Source organism: Hyperolius riggenbachi, chromosome 1 (assembly GCF_040937935.1).
Source record: "Hyperolius riggenbachi isolate aHypRig1 chromosome 1, aHypRig1.pri, whole genome shotgun sequence".
NCBI lineage: Eukaryota > Metazoa > Chordata > Amphibia > Anura > Hyperoliidae > Hyperolius > Hyperolius riggenbachi.
The window spans coordinates 264,127,415-264,151,546 of record NC_090646.1 but is presented as its reverse complement, the minus strand read 5'-3'; the positions used below and the strand labels follow the sequence as shown (position 1 = coordinate 264,151,546).

General features: G+C 42.5%; 1 protein-coding gene across 6 annotated transcripts in view; it reads left to right on the top strand.

Annotated features, from left to right (window-relative positions):
- PTPN13 (protein tyrosine phosphatase non-receptor type 13) overlaps window positions 1–24,132 on the top strand; it is a 289,441-nt gene that overhangs the window by 99,156 nt on the left and 166,153 nt on the right. For all 6 annotated transcript variants that reach the window (XM_068233487.1, XM_068233483.1, XM_068233482.1 and 3 more), the window contains exons 3-5: window positions 1,798–1,967; window positions 15,632–15,697; window positions 19,880–20,065. In XM_068233487.1, the coding sequence (XP_068089588.1) occupies window positions 1,798–1,967; window positions 15,632–15,697; window positions 19,880–20,065 (422 nt within the window). The remainder of the gene's footprint in view (window positions 1–1,797; window positions 1,968–15,631; window positions 15,698–19,879; window positions 20,066–24,132) is intronic.

Below are 24,132 nucleotides of genomic sequence, written 5' to 3'. Positions count from 1 at the left end.
TGTTTTGTTGGCAGATCTCAGTGCTCCTAGCACACTAATGTACAATGTGGCAGACTTCAGTACCATGTGTACCAGTCTCACTTGTGGCACTTCCAATGTACAAAGGATCTTTCTATATCAGTAGTAGGGAGGCTTTCTTGTAACCTTCCATTGTGCTCATCTACAGGCCCAGTCAGAAATGTAACAGAGTCTCTCTCAGCTATACCTTGCTTGCTTGCTTAGATATGCTTACACTTCTTGGTGGCCTAGGACAGTCAGCGGCCAGGCTGGTAAAATTGATTACCAGATCCAGACTCCAGTTGCTTGAACACTATTCCAAATGTGGTCATGAATGCTATGTAGTCTTGTGCATTCACAAAGGGGACCGGGTCTGGCCCCAAAACAGGGTCTGGATTTGGACTTACTGCATGATACACAGGGTGGGCCGTTTATATGGATACACCTTAATAAAATAGGAATGGTTGGTGATATTAACTTCCTGTTTGTGGCACATTAGTATATGTGAGGGGGGAAACTTTTTCAAGATGGATGGTAACCATGGCGGCCATTTTGAAGTCCAACTTTTGTTTTTTCAATAGGAAGAGGGTCATATGACACATCAAACTTATTGGGAATTTCACAAGAAAAACAATGGCTTGGTGTTTCTTTAACAGTTTTACAGCATCAGAACTTTGTTCTTCTGAACCCAAGCCTCATTTTTAGCTGCACAGAAGCTAAGCTCCGCCCCATCAAAGAAATCTGCCTGGGTATTTTTTTCCCTGATGCTGTGCAAAGCATGATGGGATTTCTGATGCTGCTGTTTTTGTTGCCTAGTGTGCGCAGCTGGGAGGGGTGATCAGGACACTGGACAGTTGGAACTGTGTCTCATGCTCCCTGTCACCTCCATTCAACCAAAAAGATGGCTGCCCCCATGAATTCACAAACATTTGCCTTTACTTTTAAAACAGGGTGGGTAAGAGATTATATTACCTATGTATTTTAATTAACATAACTAATGTAACTTAATGACAGTGTTTATTTAGGCTGAGGTTGTAACTTAGATAAAGTTCAGATCACATTTTATGACCAATTTGTGTAGAAGTCCATGTAACTCCAAAGGGTTCACATACTTTTTCTTGCTAAATAAATATATATATATATATATATATATATATATATATATATATATATGTGTATATGTATATGTATATGTATATGTATATATATATATATATATATATATATATATATATATATATATATATATATATATATATATATGTATGTACTGTATGTACTGTATGTATGTATGTATGTACGTACATACATATAAGCCTATGGATTATCGATCCGTATGCAGACCAGTACTTTGATTTGGAATTTGTGGATGCCAACATTTGTTGCTGCACCTGCAAGGATAGAGTGCCGAACCAAATTTGGTATTTTATACTTCAATACCTCTCTGCGATTTCCTGTTGTAGAATATGTGTTGTTCAGATTCATGTCCTTATTCAGTGTATGTCAACGCTGGCAACGCTGCATAGAAGAATTTAATCTACAGTTTTTTAACAAATGTATGTGACTGTTGAAAAAACACCTATAGATAAAAAGTAATCTATTGTGGGATAGCATGTAAGGATGTAAGGATTTATTAGGCAGTTTGGTTTTGATGAACCTATCCAGAAAAAAAAATTCAAGACTCCAAATAACCTAAAATTATATAAACAGGAATGATGCAAATGAGTTTATTCCACTTGCATTGTAATAATGATATTCTTTGTGTGAACCCCTTTTTTCTTGCTTTCTGTTTTTGTGCAGCTGATCCGGCGGCTCTTGGATTTATCATCTCCCCCTGGTCTCTCTTGTTGATGCCCTCTGGAAGCGTGTCCTTCACAGATGAAAATGTATCAAACCAAGATCTGCGTGCCTTCACTGCACCTGAGGTGCTGCAGAGCAAGTCGCTGTCTTCTCTTGCAGACATCGAGAAGGTAACTTTCCTCCAGACACGATTGTGCTGTAGGTGACAAAATAAATTGCCATTCGGTTATTTTCCCACTAAGTGCTGTGCCATCCATTCTGACGCACCGCACGTAGAATGCGACAAGAAAGGTAACATAATGACTTTCATGATACCGCTCACATTGGTTAAAGTGATCCATAGTGTTACGCTGTAACGCCTCCGGGGGCTTTTTAATTGCACGACTCAATCGATTTTCCCCTCTGGTGAAATGGAATTAGCGCACTGATGCACGTCAAATCGCAACTTCCCATCTTCATGCCGTGCGTCGTAATGCATGCTCAAAATCGGGTTCGTGTATGTGTTAGCTCGTGAGAAAGGGCCCTTAGGAAAGAATTCGTAAATATATTGAAAAAATGTAGCTATAAAAGTCCTGCAGTGATGAAAGTCTCCTACAATATTCATATCATACCACCACATTTACTACATTTAAAGCAAGTGCAGCCATTTTTATTCATTCTACTATATACTGAGTTTCAGTAGCAATACATGCTAGATGGTTCAGAGGGTAGACAAAGTCAACAATGTTACATGTGGGTGATTCTCAAGTGGCTGCAATGTCTTGTGCTTGGATAACGGCAGATGCTTGGATAAATGCTTAAAGATAACATAATTGTAGTTGTTATTGGGTCTTTTACAGAACATTCCATCTGTACAGATATACTTGTACAGCAGCAGTCTCAGCAATGCAACAGTTAATACAAGCAATAAGCTGAATTCCAGCAATGCAGTAGTAAATTTGCAGTGAGATACTTTTGACATAAAGCTTTACTCACACTGCAATAAATATATAAGTGTGTTATTATCTCTCTGTCTGCTATATAAACTGTCTAATCTCAGAGCAGTAAAATGTGCAGTGTAATTTAGTGACTCTTCCATGAGAAACCCTCCTTTGTGCAGCACATCAAACTTTATTGTTCACCTACTAAGTGCTCAATACTTACAAAGTGAAACCTTTTGTGTGTAAAACCACTTATGGGAAAACATTTGCATGAACGCTTCTCCAACATACATCTGCGTTTTCTCAGAAATGTTGCACCCCATTCCTACATTTTCGCAAGAGGAGTTAATCCCTTTTTGGTAAACAGAGCACTAGTCATGAGATTTTAAGCAAATCGATAACGCTTAGGTCATTTGTTCTTAGCTTTAAATCTATGTGACAATAAAGGATTTGGAAGTACCGTATACACTTGCATATAAGCTGACCCATGTATAAGGTGAGGTACCCACTTTTCCCTCAGAAACCAGGAAAATGTGATTGACTTGTGTATAAGCCCCCTCCACAGTAGTCAGATGTGTCCCCAGTATGTCAGCCCCACTCCCCATAGCCAGATGTGCCCCAAGGATGATACAGATGTGTCCCAAGACCCCACTAGATGGTGTCATAGATATGAGACACCGCGATTGCCACGAAGGAAGAATCCACGATCATTGCACCATTGACATGTTGCTGGAACGCTCTGATCCACAAGTCAGGGCCCACAGTCTTGAGCAGAACACTTTGCATCCATGTTGCAGTGGATGAGGGCACGGACAACACAGGAAACCAGCTGGCAAGAGCAGGATCAGTAGTATGCTCTTCTGCCAGTAACAAAATCTGCTCCACCATTTGTTCTGCTCCACTGACTTGCATATAAGCCAGTGAAAAAGGTTGAAAAATTAGGCTTATACGCGAGTATATAAGGTATACAATGGCAAAACCAGTCAATAAATTTCCCACAGTAGCCAATATTGCTATGGGCACCTATGGCTGCACCCAAAACATTCACTCTGATATTTTAATTTTTTTGCTGCGGGTTTGGGGGTTAAGGTAAGGATAAGCATGGTAGGGGAGAGGTGTGTGTGTGTGTGTGTGTGTGTGTGTGTGTGTGTGTGTCTTTTAAGGTTAGGCGTCGAGGGGAAAGGGGAGCCATCAGCAGAGGGGGTGGATGGTTTGGGTTAGGCATTGGGGTGTGGGGATTTGGTTAGTTTTAGGCATTTGTAAATGAAGGGTTCTGTGTGAGAATAGGATTAGGTTTAAATTTAGTAAAATATTGGTGTCCTTTAGCGATATATTAGTATTGAAATTTGCGCTGTAAAGTAGAATATTGGTAAATGTACTAATATTTACCCATTAGTGGCTATTTCGGGTGCCCTTTTTGCATGTAAACAGTGTATCAGTCTTTTTCTGTCAGAAAGCGGTTCTGAGCTGTCAGATTAATAATACCTTCTATAAGTGACAGCAACACAAAAGAAAAGTCACATTGCAGTTTACAGTGACCAAAGCTACATGTGTTTTTGTAGATTGTACATTTTTTTTGTAATGGTGAACTTTTAACAAAGGCAATGCCAGGTGTGTACCTGACACTGCCGGTCAATAGCTATTACTTAACAAAAATACATTCTTCATATGATGCCCAGTATTGCAGGAATGCCAATATAAAGTAATTGTCATTTGTTTTCCCACTACTATACTGAATACTATTGAATTGCTTTGAGATAAGATAACAAAACAAGTACTGTGTGCTCTAAATAAAATGCTGCAGTATAAAAAGTAGATTCAAGATCTACATTCATAATTTCCTGTCTGCCTCTGCTCAGTTCTTGTTTGTTTATTTCAAATAAAGTGGACAAAATGTGTGTGTGTGTGTTTGTGTGTGTGTGTGTGTGTGTGTGTGTGTGTGTGTGCGTGCGTGCGTGCGTGCGTGCGTGCGTGCGTGCGTGCGTGGTTCTTAAAAACAAATTGTCAACTGTGTCAATTACCCTGAATAATATTCTAAGCAAGTAATACACCTTCAGCTTTGGCTTAATTCACGGTTTCTCTCCAGTCAGTTTTATCAGCAGCCACCTCCCCATTCTCAATCCAAGCCTTTAAACATGTTTTTTGCCTCATTATTTTTCCCATCATTTACATGATTTACTGCGTTCTCGATTGCATTGTACGATGATTGTTAGTGATCACTATCAGCCAAAAGATTTGAAAATGGTCAGTCATGCAAGAGTAACATTTTTAGTCTAGTGTTTGAGAATCAACAGCTATTTGTTGAGTTTCGACCAATAATAGTTTGGCATTTTTGGGCACATGTGCCCCAGAATTTTTAAAACTGACCCTTATCAACTGGTGCAGAGTCCTGGCATCCTGACGCAGCATACATTCAAAAATGATGCAGGCAGATTTTGTGCAGGTTGAAGCCAATAGACTGCTCACCCTGCTGTAGACAAACTTCTGCCTGCGCTAAATGCTACTCCCACTCTGGGTTTTAGCAACTCTGTGCGGACACGTCATTTGGTTACCAGCTATCGCCGGCGACTGAATTAATTTTTTTTTTTTTTTGCTAATTTGTTGGCACCCATATTAATGACTGAGCCCCACTTTAGCTGTATTTCGTACTAAGGCCTATGGGGGCGCTCAAATAATCGATGCAGCACTGAAATTAGCTGTCTTGTCTGCACAGTGGTCCTGCTCCGCCGCCTCTTCCTTTGTTGCAGCCCTGGACTTTGACAATGCACTGAAGATTACCATAAATAAAAATCACCTGGTAGGTTCACATCCCAGAGATCTTCAATCCTGTTTACAGTATATGGTGTAGTTTTGTAGTGGTGGCAACAGCACTACACAACAACTGTCACAATACAGTCCTTCTGTGGCGTGGCAATGGCCCAGTCGTTGGCATAAACATTTTAGGTGATTTAAATATATAACATGCAATCAGGGCAGTTTCTAGGCTATAGAGTTCCCAGGGTGAGGGTGTTCAAATTGTTACTATGGATGGAACGCAAGAGACCAGGAAGTAAGCACATGCAGCACGTGGATCCCAGCAAGGTGAACCCACGTGGAGAAATCTTACCTAGGGCTGTGCAGTGTTCTCCCCAGAATTTTTTTCCAGCCGGGTGGCATGAAATAGTAGCCGGGTGGCATGAAAAAGTTGCCGGGTGGGGCGAGTTGAAAATGCAGGGCAACTGTGCTTACAGCATAGGAGGAAGTGAGGAGGTGAGCAGATGACAGCCGGGTGGTCACCAAATCTAGCCGGGTGGAGCACCCAGCTAAAAGATCCTGGGGAGAACACTGCTGTGCATGCACGGTATGGTGGGAGGCCACCTAGTGCCCGTTAATGGAGCAGGCTAAATTTCCAGTATATAAATGAACTGTATGTAAATACCTGGTGTCTAATCTGAGATACTGTGTGCAATATTCTTAATTTGATAGTAAATAGGTAAGGATGGTCAAAAATTGCTCAGTTGAAGTGATTATATATACAAAAAAGTATAACAATTTTCACTGTAGATAGTGATATAACTAGAAACGTCACCTGTAGTTGTAACAAATAAACTGTGCAGAGTGTCTACTGGTACGATGGGTGCGCTGGCTGCTGCCGGGCCTCTGGTAGGAAGTTTGTGGGCAGTTACTGTGCCAGTTGCTCAATGAAAACAGGACTGTATTTGTAGAAATGTAAATGTTCTAGAAAATGATTATAAAAACGTAGAGAAGTGAGGAAATCCTTATTGAAATCTAGTATATATGTCACAATATTAAAAACCCCTGAGTGACTACTGGCTGTAGTTTATAGAACAAAATAATGCTACCTATAGCAACTTATTAGCTTGTCTGAAAAGGTGTGTGTTCTAGAGTACGTTTCAAGGTTTCCAGGCTCGAAGCATGACTGGCAGGCTGTGGAGAGAGTTCCAAAGAAGAGGGGCCACCCAACATTTCATTTATTTATTGTTTTTATAATGCAGGGAAGATATATTTTTTCCTTGTATCAATGCTGCCTGTGATTGGCTTTTCTGGGGAACTCAACAGCGATTACCTCCATCTTCCTCCTCTCTGGCCTCATACTGTAAACAGTTTATTGATATGTGAGCTTATACAAGAAACAGCCTCTTTTCTGAGTGCTGATTAGTAAATACTTTCTACATACAGTATATTTACTTTGACACACTCTGTTGTCCTGGCAAAGTCACTAAAGCCAATGTTTCTGTTCCTCAGTTACAAGCACAGCAGGTCTGCTCTAGTTAATCTATGTGGCCGGCCTTTTTTTTGATCTGTGAGAGGAAACGAAAGGTTTGGTAGGAAACCCACACACAACACAGAGACCACGCAGGCTAAGTGATTATGCTGCCTTTGTTAGAGGCATGATCCCCGCTACTAAAATAAAATCTCACTTTATAATGTAGAACTCTCCCGCTGTCATTACTTTTGAGTTACCATTTTAGTTTCACATCCTCCCTTGTTTATGTGTCTTGCTTTGCTTCAGTTCCTTGATTTCTCATTTCAGTTCACAAAATTGCAATCTGTTTTTTCCAAAATATGTACCAACAAGAATTATAACATGTCGTTGTCACTGCTGTTAACGTTTTCCAAACACATGTTGGCACATAAATGAGTCAATACTGAAATCCTAGTAAGCACAGTCGTATTTTCCAATTCAGTTTGCCAGAATTGTATACTCAGCCAGCCATAGGTTGCCGGAGGCTGTCTGCAGCAGAACAGCCTGAAAATTAATTTTACTGGGTTACTGCACCTTCAGTGCGCTCCATGAACACGCTCGATTAGACTAGATGGATTTCATTTTATTAGGAAGCTGTGTGATCTCTCTATTTTTCTCATATAACAACACACAGTTCTAAGCAGTTGTGTTTTTATTTCAGTACTCTAATGCAGTGCTTCACAACATTATTACAACGCGTACCCCTTAACAATAGTAGGGAATGCTGAGTACCCCACATTGTGAATGCAACATCTCAAGTACCCCTTATTACAGATATACTGTATTTGTTAAGAGTACTCAATATTTTCACGTACATTCCTTAAAAAAAAATTCTATGCTTTTAATTAACTGAAAATACTTATTCAGGCTCATTTATGCAACATTTAGTATATTTTAAACTGAGCACCGTCTAAATATTTTTTTTTTCAGCTTATAACTTCCAGGCAGTCTTTTGTGCACACGCCGCCACCACTATACATGCCGGGAGATGTAGTCCGTGGATGGGAGTACAGAGAGATATTCCTATTCATGACTATATCTCCCGGCATACATTGTTTTGGGTGTTAGAAGTTAGAAGCTGTGGCAGTCCATGGAGGAGATGGTGTATCCCATGTGAACAGGGGATCAGAGCAGCAGCACCCCGCAGCACCCTAGAAGTCACCGGGCCCCCCTGCAAGAATCTGCCCCCCCCCCCCGGTGCCCGCTCAGGGCTGCTTTGGGGGGGGGGGGCAGGAGTTGTTGAAGCATGAGGGGAGAGCATTGGACATCGGTGGGGAGGGGGGACAGTCCCCCCTCCCTCACCTCGGGCTCTCCCCTTTGCACTCCCCTCCAGCATCTATCACTGGCAGCAGCAGCGGCAGGCAGGACACATACCACCATCCACCGCCGGAGGTTCCGATCTGTAAGTGCTTCACGCTACTTCCTGTTTAAACAGGAAGTAGCGTGAAGCACTTAGAGATCGCAGACCTCCGCGGTGGATGGAGGTATGTATAGCTGCTGCCAGTAATAGATGCTGGAGGGGAGTGCAAAGGGTAGAGCCCGAGGTGAGGGAGGGGGGGACTGTCCCTCCTCCCTGCCAATGTACAATGTTCTCCCCTCATGCTGCGACCCCTCCTGCCCCCCAAAATGTTCCTGAGCCCCGTAGGAAAGTAATGAGGCTCCCCCCAATTCCAGTACCTCCTAAATCCAGCCCAAGTACCCCCAGGAATACACACACCACCTGTTGAGAACCTAGGCTCTAATGGATATAACAAGTTATCCTAACTCTGTGTATAAAAGGTTTTTCAGTTAGGCTGTGTAGACACACTAGATGAAACCAAATCTAGCATATGTACAGTGACCCCCTATGCCCCCGGGGCCTTAGCCACCGATCAGCCCAGTGAATTAACTTGGCAAAGAGCTGGTCAAGAGCATTGTTCTCCCTGCTCATCCAACACCCCCCCCCCCCCCGCTGTGTGACATCACTTGTGTGCTGCACTGTCGGCCTTCCTCCCCCTGCACAGCAACAGAATGTGTCACTAGCCTACAGGCAATAAAGGTGCATTGGAGCAGTCAACATCCAGGAAGTTCTATAGGATCCTTATTAGGTGTGGAGTATTGTATTGTATGAGGAGTTTTGTACGATAAGTGTTGGATCTGTTTGTAAGTTTTTAATGTTGTGTGGGAGGGTATCCTATTTATTTTTGCCTGGATATTATGATTTAATAAATGTGTGTATTTTGTAAATGTATTTATTACTCGCAGTATTACTATTTGGTGGACCTTTTCTCCTTATATACCGTGCATAAAAAAAATGAGAGGCTGAACTAGGCCTTTAACATTCTTCAAGGCCTTCTAACTTGATAACGTTATGTTTTTTATAAGTGATGACAAGTTTTCTTTTGCATTATTTCCCTGAGCTCTCATTTAGGGTAATTGACACAGCTGACAAGTTGAGCGCAGGAAGCTGAACTGTGCTGGTTGGATTGGGCCTTCAGTTATACAAACACAAAAGTAGGATAACACATGGGATTAACATTCCTGGAAGATGAGAGGATTCCCAGCTCTTACAGCTCCATAATGCAAATGTCGAGCTGACTTCACACATTAGTTTAGCTATACAATAGCGAAGTTGGCGAGCCAATTCCCTATGAAGTGCTTTGTAGGAGTGACGCAAATACGCTATCTCTTCTACCCCCAAGACTCTCCCTTCCTTGCACCAATATCTCAGTATAAATAAATGCACAATAACACAGGAGGTGTATAGTGTATGTCCTAAATTTAGTTAAGTCATTACCGGCTAATACAGATGAGACTATATATAGCCAAGGTGTATTATTTCACTTTAGCATAGGGTAAAAAAAGATAGAAAACTATTACTATTATTTAGTATTTTATATAGCGCCAACATCGTTTTGTCACTTCAATGTCCCTCAGAGGGGGCTCACAATCTAATCCCTACCATAGTCCTATTAGGATCTTTTTGTCCTGCAGAGGTTGTTTGAGGGTAAAAAAGGCCATCCCAGTGACCGATCACTGAGAACAGAGCAACAGGTGTACAGAGCACTCTGTAACTTTGAACAGTTTATTATTTATTTATTTATTGTATTTATAAAGCGCCAACATATTACGCAACGCATATTACGCAGTTCACATCAGTAGCTGTTCCTTTACGGGGACTCAGGCTAATGTCTCTACTACATTCTATAGCTATGTTTTTTTTCTTTTTTTTTTCTGAGGAGCCAGTTAACCTAGCAGTATGTTTTTGACTTGTAGGAAGAAACTAAAAGAAAACTGCTCAAGCATGGGGAGTGCATACAAAAACTACATACACCTGTTTAGCCTGGCATTTCCAGACTTATAAAATTCTTCCTCTGTACCACGATGGTCGGAGCAATGCTTATGCGCTTTGAGTCCCATGGGAGAAAAGCGCTTTACAAATGTTATTTGTTGTTGTTGTTGTTGTACAGTAGACGTCCTGCATTTAAACCTGGCGCTCTAGCTATACAAGGCAAAGATGCATCATTTAGCCACTGTTGCTCTCCAGAACTAAAAGTACAAGTTTTGGCAGGGGCTAATAGCCAAATCAAGCAAATGATTAACTACTCCCCAATCAGAAATTAGTTTTCAGCATTATTTACTCTTAAATCTTTATCAGATTTTACTTTTATGAAGAACTGATTAATTGCAGGCTTGTCAATTCTGTATGTCTTGCTGTGAAGCTGCCGGTACCCCACCGCTGCTTCTTCGGCTGCTCAATGAAAATCACCCAATCATGCTTTTGATTGATCAGTAAACTTCTAAACAGTTTGGGGCAGTTTATCAGCTTTGTGGGGGTCTTTACAAAGTGATCAGGTTTGCCAGAAAATTGATCCCATTGTGTAAAGTCAGTTGTGACCTTTCCAGTCAAGGCTTTGAATATGCTCAGAGCCTTTTGGAAATCACATTTCAAAGTACAGGGTGCGCCATTTACATGGATACACCTTAATAAAATGGGAATGGTTGGTGATCTTAACTTCCTGTTCGTGGCACATTAATATATGTGAGGGGGGGGAAACTTTTCAAGATGGGTGGTGACCATGGCGGCCATTTTGAAGTCGGCCATTTTGAATCCAACTTTTGTTTTTTCAATAGGAAGAAGGTCATGTGACACATCAAACTTATTTGGAATTTCACAAGAAAAACAATGGTGTGCTTGGTTTTAACGTAACTTTATTCTTTAACGAGTTATTTACAAATTTTTCTTTGTTTATAGCCATTGACATGTTGCCAAGATTAACATGTGAGGAGCGGATAGCTATTGTGTTGATGTCTGGTGAATGCAGTGACCGGGTCATTGCAGCAGATTGCAATGCAAGACACCCTACGAGACCACCCATCTCCCATGCTACAGTTCGCAAACTGCTTGCTTAGTTTTATGAAACTGGTTCAGTGTTGGATTTGCTAAAATGTGGACGCATGAAATCTTACACTAATGAAGAAACATCAGTGGCTGTCCTAGCTTCTTTCAGCAAGAGCCCACAGCGTAGCACTCGCCGCATGTCACTGGAGAGTGGCATTAGTCGAACATCCCTTCGGCGGACATTAGCTACTCACAAATGGCGCCCTTACAAACTCCAGCTACTGCAGCATCTCAACAAGGATGACCCAGATCGGCACATTGAATTTGCAGAATGGGCAAAACAAAAATTGGAACAGGACCCTCGGCATATGCAGAAGATTTTGTTTAGTGATGAGGCAAACTTTTATGTGAATGGTGAAGTTAACAAACAAAACCACCGCTATTGGTCTGACACTAACCCACATTGGATACTCCAAGACTGTTGGAACAAAAAAAATGATGGTGTGGTATATGGGGTACAAAGATAGTGGGGCCATTCATCATTAATGAAAACCTCAAGGCCACTAGATATGCGAAATTGCTACATGATATGTTTCCCTCTTTATGCACTGAAGCTGGCACGTTCCCTGAGTTTTTCCAGCAAGATGGTGCACCACCACGTTATGGGTGTCAGGTCGGAGCATTCCTAGATGATCAGTTTCCTGGAAAGTGGATTGGTCATCGTGGGCCAGTTGAATGGCCCCCAAGGTCTTCCGATCTGACCCCCGTAGACTTTTATCTCTGGGGCCAGCTGAAGGCAATTTGTCTATGCTGTGAAGATGTGAGATATGCAGCACCTGAAACTGTGGATACTGGAAGCCTGTGCTAGCATTTCTTCTGTGGTGTTGCTATCAGTGTGTGAAGAGTGGGAGAAGAGGGTTGCATTGACAATCCAACACAATGGGCAGCACATTGAACAAATCTTATAAGTGGTCAGAAACTTGTAAATAACTCATGAAAGAATAAAGTTACATTAAAACAAAGCACACCATTGTTCTTCTTGTGAAATTCCCAATAAGTTTGATGTCACATGGCCCTCTTCCTATTGAAAAAACAAACTGATTCAAATTGGCCGACTTCAAAATGGCCGCCATGGTTACCACCCATCTTGAAAAATTTTTCCCCCCTCACATATACTAATGTGCCACAAACAGGAAGTTAATATCACCAACCATTCCCATTTTATTAAGGTGTATCCATATATATATGGCCCACCCTGATAACATCAAAAGCCAAAATACAGTGGAGTGAGTATAGGAAGAGCCACCTTTATCTTATCTGATGGATTATGGCTCTTAAACATGGAAGAGAAAAGGGATTCTGGACAAAAGAAGATGCCAATTTAAATTAGCTGTAAATAATAATAAACAGTGCTATTGCAGAAACTAAATTGCTCTAATGGCACAGTTCTTTTTAAAATACACCTAATTAAAGAGGAACTGTAGTGAAAATAGCGCGGTGAATAAAATTGCTTATTTGTTTACGATGTTCATTTATAAATGAAGTCGATGTCTGCTCATAGAACTCAGTAAACGGACATTCCGTAAATGGAGAATACTGTATGCTTGGCAGTTGGAAACAACTGTTATTTCCCACTATGCAACAAGGTCCACAAGAAGCAAACTGTCAGGAGCATGGTCCTGACATCACTCCGTGGGAGAGGTTTCAACCACAATGTCAGCCATACAGAGCCCCTTGATGATCTATTTGAGTAGAGGTACAGATTTCTTGTGAGAAAGGGGTATTGGCTACTGAATGGGATGAAAGGAAACATAAAATGAAAAAAACAAAAGTATCCCTTTTTCTTTCCTGGGGCTTCCTCCAGCCCCCTGAAGTATTCCTGGTGCCTTATGGTCACCCTGCTCTGTGCCACTCCAGAGTCTATTGCAGGATTCGCCACTTTTCCAGTACTGATCCACGCCATTTATCAGATGAATTATTGCATTCTTCAACTCGTCCATTTTGAATCTACTGCACAGTCTGTTAAACGTTAAGATGGGGTAAACCAAGCCTAAATGACTTGCTATATGCCTAAATATTTTGCAGCACTTGTGGTTCATATTACTGCTATCTTTCTTAACCTTTTAGCAGCCAAATTAAGTAAAACTTTATTTGGCTGCCGGGCCGAATTTTTCTTGGAGCTGGGGAAGTGTGCCTTCCCCAGCCTGGCAGGCTTAGGCAGAGTGGGCGGCAGGGAGCTTTTATAGTTATCTGTCTGGACAGCTGGATCGGTTTCTTCTTCCTCCACCATGACGGCGATATAATTCCGACGTGTCTTTTTGATTCCAATCGCATAATATTATGTGATTGGCATCCAGGAGACCATGTCAGTGTTACAGCGCCCCCCAGTGATGGCAGAGTCTCTTCCATCATGCCGCTGTAACTCTGATACAGTCTCTTGGATTCCAATCATGTCATATCATGTGATCGGATGTGATTGGGGCCCAGAAGACTTGTTGGAAGTCAGAGCTACCAGTGAAGGAAGTAACAGCTATCCGGAACAGGTAACTATAACTGTTCCCTGCCACAGCTTGTTTGGCTGCACTAGGCAGATTTACAATGCACAGCAGCTTTCAAAGAAAAGTTTTGTTGTTTTGTAGTTTAATAAAATGTGAACATGTTTCATACGTTATTCTGAAGTGGGGTGAAATTGTGCTGTAAATAGAAATCCCTGGTCATTGCTGTGGAGAGATTGGCTTAGTTCAGTCACAGTTCTGATTTCAGCCACACCTATCCAGACTATATAGCCAGGAGGTTGGCCTAATAGTACCACTATTTTAAATTGCAGCTTTGCAGACTTCTCTGTCATACTCTTCCTAATTGGATTATAAATGAGCAGAGTGCTGAAGTTCTGCCATTGCTTCTACTTCTTTAAAGCTGGCAATATAGCAGCTGAAGTCTGCAAATGTTAGAACAACAAGCACCATTTTATAGCCCATAGAATCTGCAGTCTAATACTTTCTAAAACTGTACTAGCTGACATCACTTTACTGAGAAACCTCTGCCAGTAGTTAGCAGATGCTGCAGTACATGGACTTTCTCCATTCGCTCTTGTCAGGTGGCCATGACTTGGTGACTCACCTCAGTTCCCCATTTGGGAATTATCCATCCTGTCAGATCAGGTTTGAAAGCAATAATGTTTGTTTCGTCCATGCTGGCTTTTAGAATGTAATTTCTCTGTGTACCTTAAAGGGATACTGTAGGGGGGTCGGGGGAAAATGAGTTGAACTTACACGGGGCTTCTAATGGTCCCCCACAGACATCCTGTGTTGGCGCAGCCACTCCCCAATGCTCCGGCCCCGCCTCCGGTTCACTTCTGGAATTTCTGACTTTAAAGTCAGAAAACCACTGCGCCTGCGTTGCCGTGTCCTCGCTTACCCTGATGTCACCAGGAGTGTACTGCACAAAGACAGACCATACTGGGCCTGCGCTGTGCGCTCTTGATGACATCAGCGGGATCGAGGAAACGGCAACGCAGGCGCAATGGTTTTCTGACTTTAAAGTCAGAAATTCCAGAAGTGAACCGGAGGCGGGGCCGGAGCATCGGTGAGCGGCTGCGCGGGCACAGGATGTCTGCGGGGGACCATTAGAAGCCCCGGGTAAGTTCAGCTCATTTTCCCCCGACCCCCCTACAGTATTCCTTTAAGGGCTCAGGGTCGTGGGAGTGAGAATCTATGCTGCACTTGCCACTCTCTATCTCTAATGTGGCATAGATTATACTCCGCAGCTTTCTGCGGTTCAGAGCTAATCGCTGCTTACAGTGGCCGCAGATTCGGCTGTCAAGCTTTTGCCTTTCGGTAAGGAGCCAGTTTCATTGGCTCCTTACCAAGTGATCACAGTGATCTGTACCTGAAAATGTTAGCTTTACAGCGGAGTACATATGTAGTATTTCACTTTTTTTTAATTTATTTTTTTTATAGTCGATCCATATCATTTCTGCAGTTTTTAAGAGGTTAGCAGGGATACCCATTGTGTAGATCACGACCTACTGGTAGATCGCAAAGCACTTCATGGTAGATCCCGACCGCCCTACATTTTCCATTCTGCATATACAACTGTGCTCCTAAAATTGTACATAGGAATATCGTTTTGACCTGCTAATTTTTAAAGTAGCTCACGAGCCGAAAAAGTGTGGGTACCTTTAGGTTAGATAAAGTCCCTGAAGACACATTTCAAGTAGCTATACTGTACCGGGAGTGTTTATAATATATAACTGTCCAGACAGTTGTTTGCCAGCTGCTTAGTTGTCACATGAAACAGCATGCTTGACATTAGCTTGTGACATCGTTTTCTCCTGCTTTCTTGCAGATTCACATTTATTCTCTTGGGATGACTTTGTACTGGGGAGCAGATTATGAAGTACCACAGAGTCAGGTAAGCTGTAGTCAGTCAACTAAGTATTATTTTAAAGTTTTCCTAAGAATTCACATGCATTACAATTACTGTGGAAATCCACCTAAATCTTTAATTTTTTTTCTGAAACCAGTGATGCAAAGTTAACTTTTTGTTGGTTTTTAATTTTTTTCCCTGATCCATAGTTTGTATAATTGTTATCAAGCACAGGAAGAGAGGCTTGGATTAGACTGACAGTTCTGCATTGGTGAACAATGTCACTTAAAGGGAATGTCCAAGCGAAATAAAAAAAGGAATTTCACTTACCTGGTGCTTCTACCAGCCCCATGCAGCCATCCTGTGCCCTCGTAGTCACTCACTGCTGCTCCAGTCCCCCGCTGGCAGCTTGCCGACCTCGGAGGTCGGTGGGCTGCTTTGCGTACATTTTACACATTCCCGCTAGTGTAGGAACATTAACACTTATATTTTTACACATTACTGGTTCAATACGTAAAAATGTACGCATTGAACCAGTAACGCGTAAAAATGTATGTGTTAATGTTCCTGCACTAAAAAAAAAAAATGTACGCAATGTGTCCCGCCGACCTCCGAGGTCGGCAAGCTGCCAGCGGGGTACTGGAGCAGCAGGGAGTGACTACAAGGGCACAGGATGGCTTCATGGGGCTGGTAGAAGCCCCAGGTAAGTGAAACTCATTTTTTTATTTTGCTTGAACCTTCCCTTTAAACACTGTGCGTTTGTTGCGTTCCGATCCCAGTTTTTGCCATCATCTGCGCGGTACTTAGCCGATCCTGGAAGCGACAGGTTGCTTTCAGCGTGGTTTATGCTTCCTTGTCCCCTTGCCGGGAAGAAAAACTCTGCGTAGACTGAATCGCCACGTGAAGCCTACAAATGCTTTTCTGAACGCTTGCAGGAAAGCATTTGCAACAAGATGATGGGTTGTGGTGGGCGACTGATTCAGACGTCTGTCTGAACAAGTCCTAAAACGGTACAAGAGCAACACCATTATAAACCCTAAAAGTTTTGAAGTTTTGCTTTTACTGATGGCTGACACAGTACAACACTCTACTGCTTCTATTATAAACCTTATAAAGGTTAAACTTTCTGCTTTACAATACTAATGTTGTTCTATAAAATCAAAACAGTCCGTAGGTCATCCACCCCTTTATCAAGCAGTATACAATAGGAAACAAAAAACAAAGTGAACGTTTATGGGCTCACTAATAACAAATCGAGTATACGTAGTTTGTAATTAAAATATTTTTTTAGTAGCCAGACATGGCAAAACACACTAAAGTCCTTGAATTACATTATGTTTGGCATGATTAGCCCAATGCAGGTTTTGTGGCTTTTAACATAGCTGCTTCTTCAGAGGCATAACTTTGCAAGTTCCCAGATTGTGCAGAGCAAGCAAGTAGCAACTTTAGTATCATCCACTATCGTATGAGGCTGTGACGTGGACTGTGAGGTTCCGGTAGCAGTACAGGCTACCTTCACTTGTAGTGCAGATCAGAGCGGGCCTACTCGCTGCAAAATTAAAGACGGTTGAGAGCAGAGAGCTAAGTCCAGCCAGCGGAGGTTTCGGAGCCACTCGCATCTGTAATAAGCCACAAATGTGAGTGACTTATTATGATTGGCTGCACTTTGAAGTGAGGCTTCATGATTGGTTCAAGTGTGAACAGAAAATTTTTTGCAGGACACTTGCTGCAAATGCCGCCCACGGAGGTATTGGAGCCACTTCCAAGAAGTGAGTGGCTGCCTATATTCAGTGACAGCTGCGATTTTTAAGGGACCGTGGATACTGTGCTAGTGATTTGTCCAGCCTGGCTTTGCAGCCCTAAGGTATACTTAGCCTTGTAGTCAAGGTGCAAGTGTGCAAGTGCTTGTGCTTGTACTGTACCCGCAGCAGAGAATGTACCAGGGCATACTGGGCTATTTCTAGGACAATTTCTGATATAGTAAACCACTTTTCCTAATCCCTTGGCGGTTACTATAATGAGGTTGTACTGTATATTATATTTTTAGCCATCCTTTGTCACAATCTGTGAACTTGTAAAGTTATGCCTCTGAAGAAGCTGCTATGTTAAAAGCCACGAAACATGCGTTAGGCTATTCATGTCAAACAAAGCGTGATTCAATTACTTTTTACTGTGTTTTGTCTTGTCTGACTGCTAAAAAAATATTGGAATTAAAAGCTACGTTTTGTACTTGATAATACTAATGTTGGCCAAACATGTTCAGATTGTAATTGTATAGATTATTAATTTGATAAAAGATGAAATAAATGTGATAATTTTCAGTTGAAAGCAATGATTTCATCACATGCAAAAGCTGGAATTTTTTTATTGGATCAAATTGAATCGATTATTGTTAAAAAAAAAACGTCAAAGACCTTTTTAAATGATTAAGCAGCCATTACCAAATCAGTTGTTTATCATAGCCTCAAGGAAGTCAATGCATTAGTTGCCAATAGGGATGATAAATGAGGCACAAATAATTCCGAGTTGATGTAGGATTATGCACATTGTGTATGCATCTTGAAAATCAACTAGTCAGAGTTTACCTTGATGGGTTTCCATTGGCCTATTTTTAAACTGCATACATTTGCATACAGAATTTGCATGATCTGGGTGGACAGCCAGCTTGGGGGCCATCAGGCGGAGGGAGGCCTCAGGTTAGTTTTGCCTGTGGGTTCCATGGCAACTTCACTCGGCCCTGGGGGTTACAGAAAGCAGTGCACACCCAACAGAGATTTTAATTCTTCTCACTTTATGAAAAACTAAAATAAATTGTTTTTTGGTTTGTGTTCTGCTCTAAAGCAAACCTATTACTGGAGAGGTAAGGAGGCTAACCTTACTAACCTACTTATAAACTTTTAGTTTTGTAGATTCAGTGCCCATCCTCTGGCACTATTCTTACATTAGCTGTAACAATTAAGGTGGCCATACACTACTCGACTTGCCGGCCGATGGACCATTGGATTTGATAATTATCAAATTTGAAGAAAATCTGTGCCGCCAAGAGCATGGCCGATCGACAATGTGACCAAATTCAGGCCGAAATCGCTTGAAGGTATCGATCGGACATGGTGCAAGATGTTGGGCCGTTGTGTGGTCGATCGGCTGCACGGTGGTTACAGCGAGGGACATCTGGACGAGCGATGAAACCCCCCGACGCTCTTCCCCTTAGTGTATAAATGTGCAGCCCTCTCTACGTCACCCACCGCACAGTGCCCATCTGTTTTCCACTTCCTCCTCTTCTATTTGCGCTTCACACATGGCACGTGTGTCACATCTGATGCCAGAAGATCGCCCTCCGCCCTATGCAGACATTGCCTTGGATTGTACATGGTGCAGACTTCTTGCAAGTGCACCAGGTCATGTGACAGTAAATCACATGATACCCCATTTCAGAGTTATTGCAAGCAGTCAGAAGACACAGGATGGCACCTGATGGAGGCAATTATAATCTTCTGACTTCTCTCCAATGCTAACTCTGCATAAGGGGGCTAAGTAAGGCCTTTATTATGCACCAACTGGGGGTAGGGTTGCACAAGTGGCTTTTCTCACAGTAAAGCTGACGCACATTTTTAAGCTCTGTCTTGAGGTTTAACTCTAGTAAACTAGGCCATACATCAGGCCACTTGGTGGCCAATTGACCATCCAATTTGATTATTATAATCGGATGAAAATCTGTGTCGCCAATAGCATGCCTGATCAGCGATGTGACCAATTTTGTCAGAAATTTATTGCACGTATCGATTGGACATGCTGCAAGATGTAGCGCCGACATGCTCTATCGGATGCGTGGCAGTAACAGTGTGCGATATCAGGACAAGCGATGTACGCAATGGAACTTCCAGTGCTGCCCCCCCACTGTAAAATTTGCCCTCCAGTGCATGCATACTTTACCTGTCAGTGTCTGCCGCTGGCTCCGTCCTCCGTTTACATACACTCGCCACACGTGGGTGCATGTGTGACATCACACGCTAGAGAGTCCCTGACTTGAAGCAAGATGAAAATATCACTCTGTGTATAACTGCTCATGCTCACTGACATAGGATGAGCATAACAGTCTTAAGAACTAGCAAGAACACAATGGCAGCACTCTTATTTCTATGTGTGGACCAGAATGCATGTTTTATTTTCTGAATGTAATCCCTTCTAGCAGTTTATTCTTTGTGTTGTTTTTCCTTTTGTTTCCAGCCTATTAAGCTAGGAGAACGTTTGAACAGCATTTTACTTGATATGTGCGAAGATCAGTTTTTGACAAGACTCTCTACACGAACTGTACTAGACGGCTGCAGTGCTCACATTCGCAACAGTAACTGCGCACCTTCCTTCTACTACATCAAACAGCTGGTAAAGCTAGTGCTAGGAAGCCTATCTGGGGTGAGTACAGGCTGGCGACAAACTGTTGCTGCAAGATGCCTTCTTGCTGTAATTAATGTATGCTTACATTTATTAATTTATGCCTATTTTGAGTCAGATTTTCTGATGTTACTGGGAGTGTATGTCAACATGCCTTATTAAAGCAGAGTAAAAGTAAAATGCAAAAGTCACAGTACCAGCTATTAAACAGAGAGTAGCTACATTGAATAAAGATATTAACACCATCTTGTAGAGACTGACCACAAATGGGTTTTAAAATGTGCCAAATGGCCGCTATTTATAGTACTCCTCTATTGACTGACGGCTAAGGGTCCAGCTCCACCCCTCCATTCACAATAGCCTCTCTCTTCATCTGCTACAATACAGTGGCTGAAATTGTAATGTAGGATCTGCTCAATGTTTCCATGAACAACATGTACAAAATGGTATAATTTTAAAAGGCAAGACTTTAAACATTGTTTTAAGGTTACTGCTAAACTCTCTTGAATTTGTTTGTTCTTTCAGGGTCACCTAAAACGAGAGGGATATGGAGGTGGCGTTATTTATTTCCTTTTAAACAATACCAGTTGCCTGGCGTCCAGCTGATCTTTCATGCATCTATAGTGTCTGAATCACACACCTGAAACAAGCATATGGCAAATCCAGTCGTACATCTGATCTGCTTGTTCAGAGTCTATGGTTAAAAGTGGAGGCAGAAGATCAGCAGGATGCCAGGCAATGTACATTGTTTAAAAGGAAATAAATATGGCAGCCTCCATATCCCCCTTCCTTTCAGGTGTCCTCTAAAGTCCAGTCAGGAACAAAACTTCAAAAATGAAATGTATATATTTTGCTGTCAACATTATTAGTGTATTTTATTGACTTATAAAGTGTAAATAAGGAATTAATTCAGGTTTCTCCAACATGTGCAGATTTATCTGGTCTACAGTGCGGGTAATTCACTCTTGTGGAATATTTCTTTAGTGGTGTCAGATTTGTTGTTGCTTTGTTTTATATCACAGTTGAGCCTGGGTATCTGGAGAGCAGACGGTGGATTTCTATGAGGCAGAGCTCAGCAGCTCCATCTAGAAACTATGGCCAGTGTTCTGATTGACATTGTGCAGCTACGGATAGACCAAGCCTCATTCTTAGTCTGAGTCAGATTCAGGAATGTCTTATTAGCAGTACAGGGAGTGCATCCTTTTTACATTATCACTGGAATAAAGAATAAGAAAACTGTGTTTGTGTCACCAGATAAATATTTAACACTTGCACTCTCTTGAATAAATGGCCATTGATGCTTTTTTTAGCAGGAGTGCTGAGATTCTGTTACTCTTTGCCACATTTTTTATTATTTTTACAATAAATTTTAGTGAGTTTTACATATAAACAGCAACAGAACCCCACCCCTAACCCCCCGCCTTTTCCCACAGTCTGCTCCAGGTACAAAATAAGCAAATTACAGGTACAAAAATACGTAATTTCACCTATACAGCATTATCTACTAGCTGTCTCGTAGTCAAGTCCTTGATCCTTGAGGTTTGCTTGCCAGGCTGACCATATCCGATCGAACTGTGCAGTACAATTTCTCTGCATATATGTGAGTTTGCACATTGGAAGAGAGGCGTTAACCAGTGACACCCATTCACCCACCACAGGGGCCGCTGGACGAATCCAATGTAGAACTATAATTTTCCTGGCATAGAAACATAAAATGCACCACAACAGGACTGCTCTTCTGGATGTTGTAATCTCACCCCTCAACCCCAAAAGCAGCATTTTGGGATCACTGTTTGCCACATTTAAGAATACCTCCTTCATCTCAAAACACACTACCAGAAGTATTTATACCGGCTTTCCACTCACAGTGGTATTGCCGACTGCTCTTATGTATCCCTCAGCTAATGTCAATCCCTGCCTCCCCTACAGAGTGCAGTAAACTTTATCCAGCTTTCGCTCCAAGTCCTTCTTCCTGTGTCCTATCTCCTGGCTTGTGTTATTGCTGGTGTCCTCTCACACACAGTGACCCAGTGACGATACAAGCCAGTAGATAGGACACAAGATGGAGCGCGATGGCTGGAGAAGGGAGGGGTCTCCTATAATTTACTCTGCCAGGGCCTTGGGGATCGACATTAGCTTGGGGATGCCAGAGAGACTTGGGGGGATGCATTGGCCAAAATATGTATTACTCAGACGCACAGACATTTTCCCTTGCTTTTGGGAAAGAAACGGTGCATCTTACAGAGCGAAAAATACAGTCTACTACCAGGGCTGTGGAGTCGGAGTCAAGGAGTCGGAGTCGAGGCAATTTTAGGCACCCGGAGTCGGATGATTTTTGTACAAAATCCACAGCTCTGTTAAGTATTAGACTAAGGAGTCTGAGTCGAGGAGTCTGAGCCATTTTGTGTACCCGGAGTTGGAGTCGTGGTTTCATAAACTGAGTCGTCGGAAGATATTTGTCCTGACTCCACAGCACTGTCTACTACTGCTAGTTACTGCTACAATCTACTACTGCTAATTTCACTTGCATTCTCCCAGGGCAGCCACTTTCAGCTTGAATAATGTAAGAGTTTTTACAATAGTTCCAGTCCAGAGCATGTGAACACTCTGACTCCTGATCTCTTAAATACTGCTTTGTTTTCTGCTACGTTGGCAGTTTATTGAATGTTCCTGGCAAAGACGTAAACACAGATTATTTCCACTAAATATATTGTTGACAGGCTGATAGAATTCTCTGTTCAGTTTGCCCAGACCTATGACTGTAGCATTATTAAAGAGGAATGTGCTTTGAAAGTGTACCATATCTCCACTCACAGAAATTATACAGCAGTACGGTTTTCTGTTTGTCCAGATTGATATCTAATAGCCCAGTAATTTGTAACCTTTTTTAAGTTGTGACACATGACGCCTCAGATCTCTGTGACACACTGCTGCTGGCATAGTGAATAAGTGGCTGCTGCTGGCATAGTAGCGGCTGCTAATCAGTGGCTGCTGCTGCTGGCATGGTGGTGGCTGCTAATCAGTGGCTGCTGCTGTTGACATAATTGCGGCTGCTAATCAGTGGCTGCTGACATAGTGGCGACTGGTAATCAATATCTGCTGCTGCTGGTATAGTGGCGGCTGCTAATCAGTGGCCGCTGCTGCTGGCATAATGGCGGCTGCTAATCAGTGGCTGCTGCTGCTGACATAGTGGCGGGTGCTAATCAGTGGCTGCTGCTGCTGAAATAGTGGCGGCTGCTGATCAGTGGCTGCTGCTGACATAGTGGCGGCTGCTAATCAATGGCTGCTGCTGCTGGCATAGTGGCGGCTGCTAATCAGTGGCGGCTGCTGGCATAGTGGCAGCTGCTAATCAGTGGCTGCTGCTGAAATAGTTGCGGCTGCTAATCCGTGGCTGCTGCTGACATAGTGGCGGGTGCTAATGAATGGCTGCTGCTGCTGGCATAGTGGCGGCTGCTAATCAATGGCTGCTGCTGGCATAGTGGCAGCTGCTAATCATTTGCTACTGCTACTAGCATAATGGCGGCTGCTAATCAGTGACTGCTGCTGCTGGCATAGTGGTGGCTTCTAATTAGCAGCTTCTGCTGGCAAAGCGGTGGCTTTTAGTTAGTGCCGGCTACTACTCAGTGGCTGCGCCTGATGGCACAATGTTGGTTGCTAAACAGTGGTTCTTGCTGTTGGTACAGTGGTAGATAATAAGTGGCTTCTATTGGCACAGTTGGGGCTGCTGGCATAGTGGGGGGCTGCTCTTATAAAATTTGCTAAATATGCCTGCCGAGGGAAGCCACAACCTTTCCATATAGAGGGTTCAGAGCTCCTTTACTCGCCATTTGAAGATCAGCATCCAAACTGCAGAGTTCTGGCTCCGCCTTTCCTTCTCTTCACACTCCCCAGTCTGGACCTGCACCGTCCATTCTTCATGGTCACATAGCAGTAAGTGTAGGACTACAAAATGCCGCTGGAGTCTGCATTCATGGACGTATTTTTGCAGTATACACTATGAAAAATGTTCAAATTGTATGCAGTGCAACACAGTCCTGCTATGTGGGCGGAAACCGTGTCCCCCCTAGCCATCCAATTGGACAAAATTT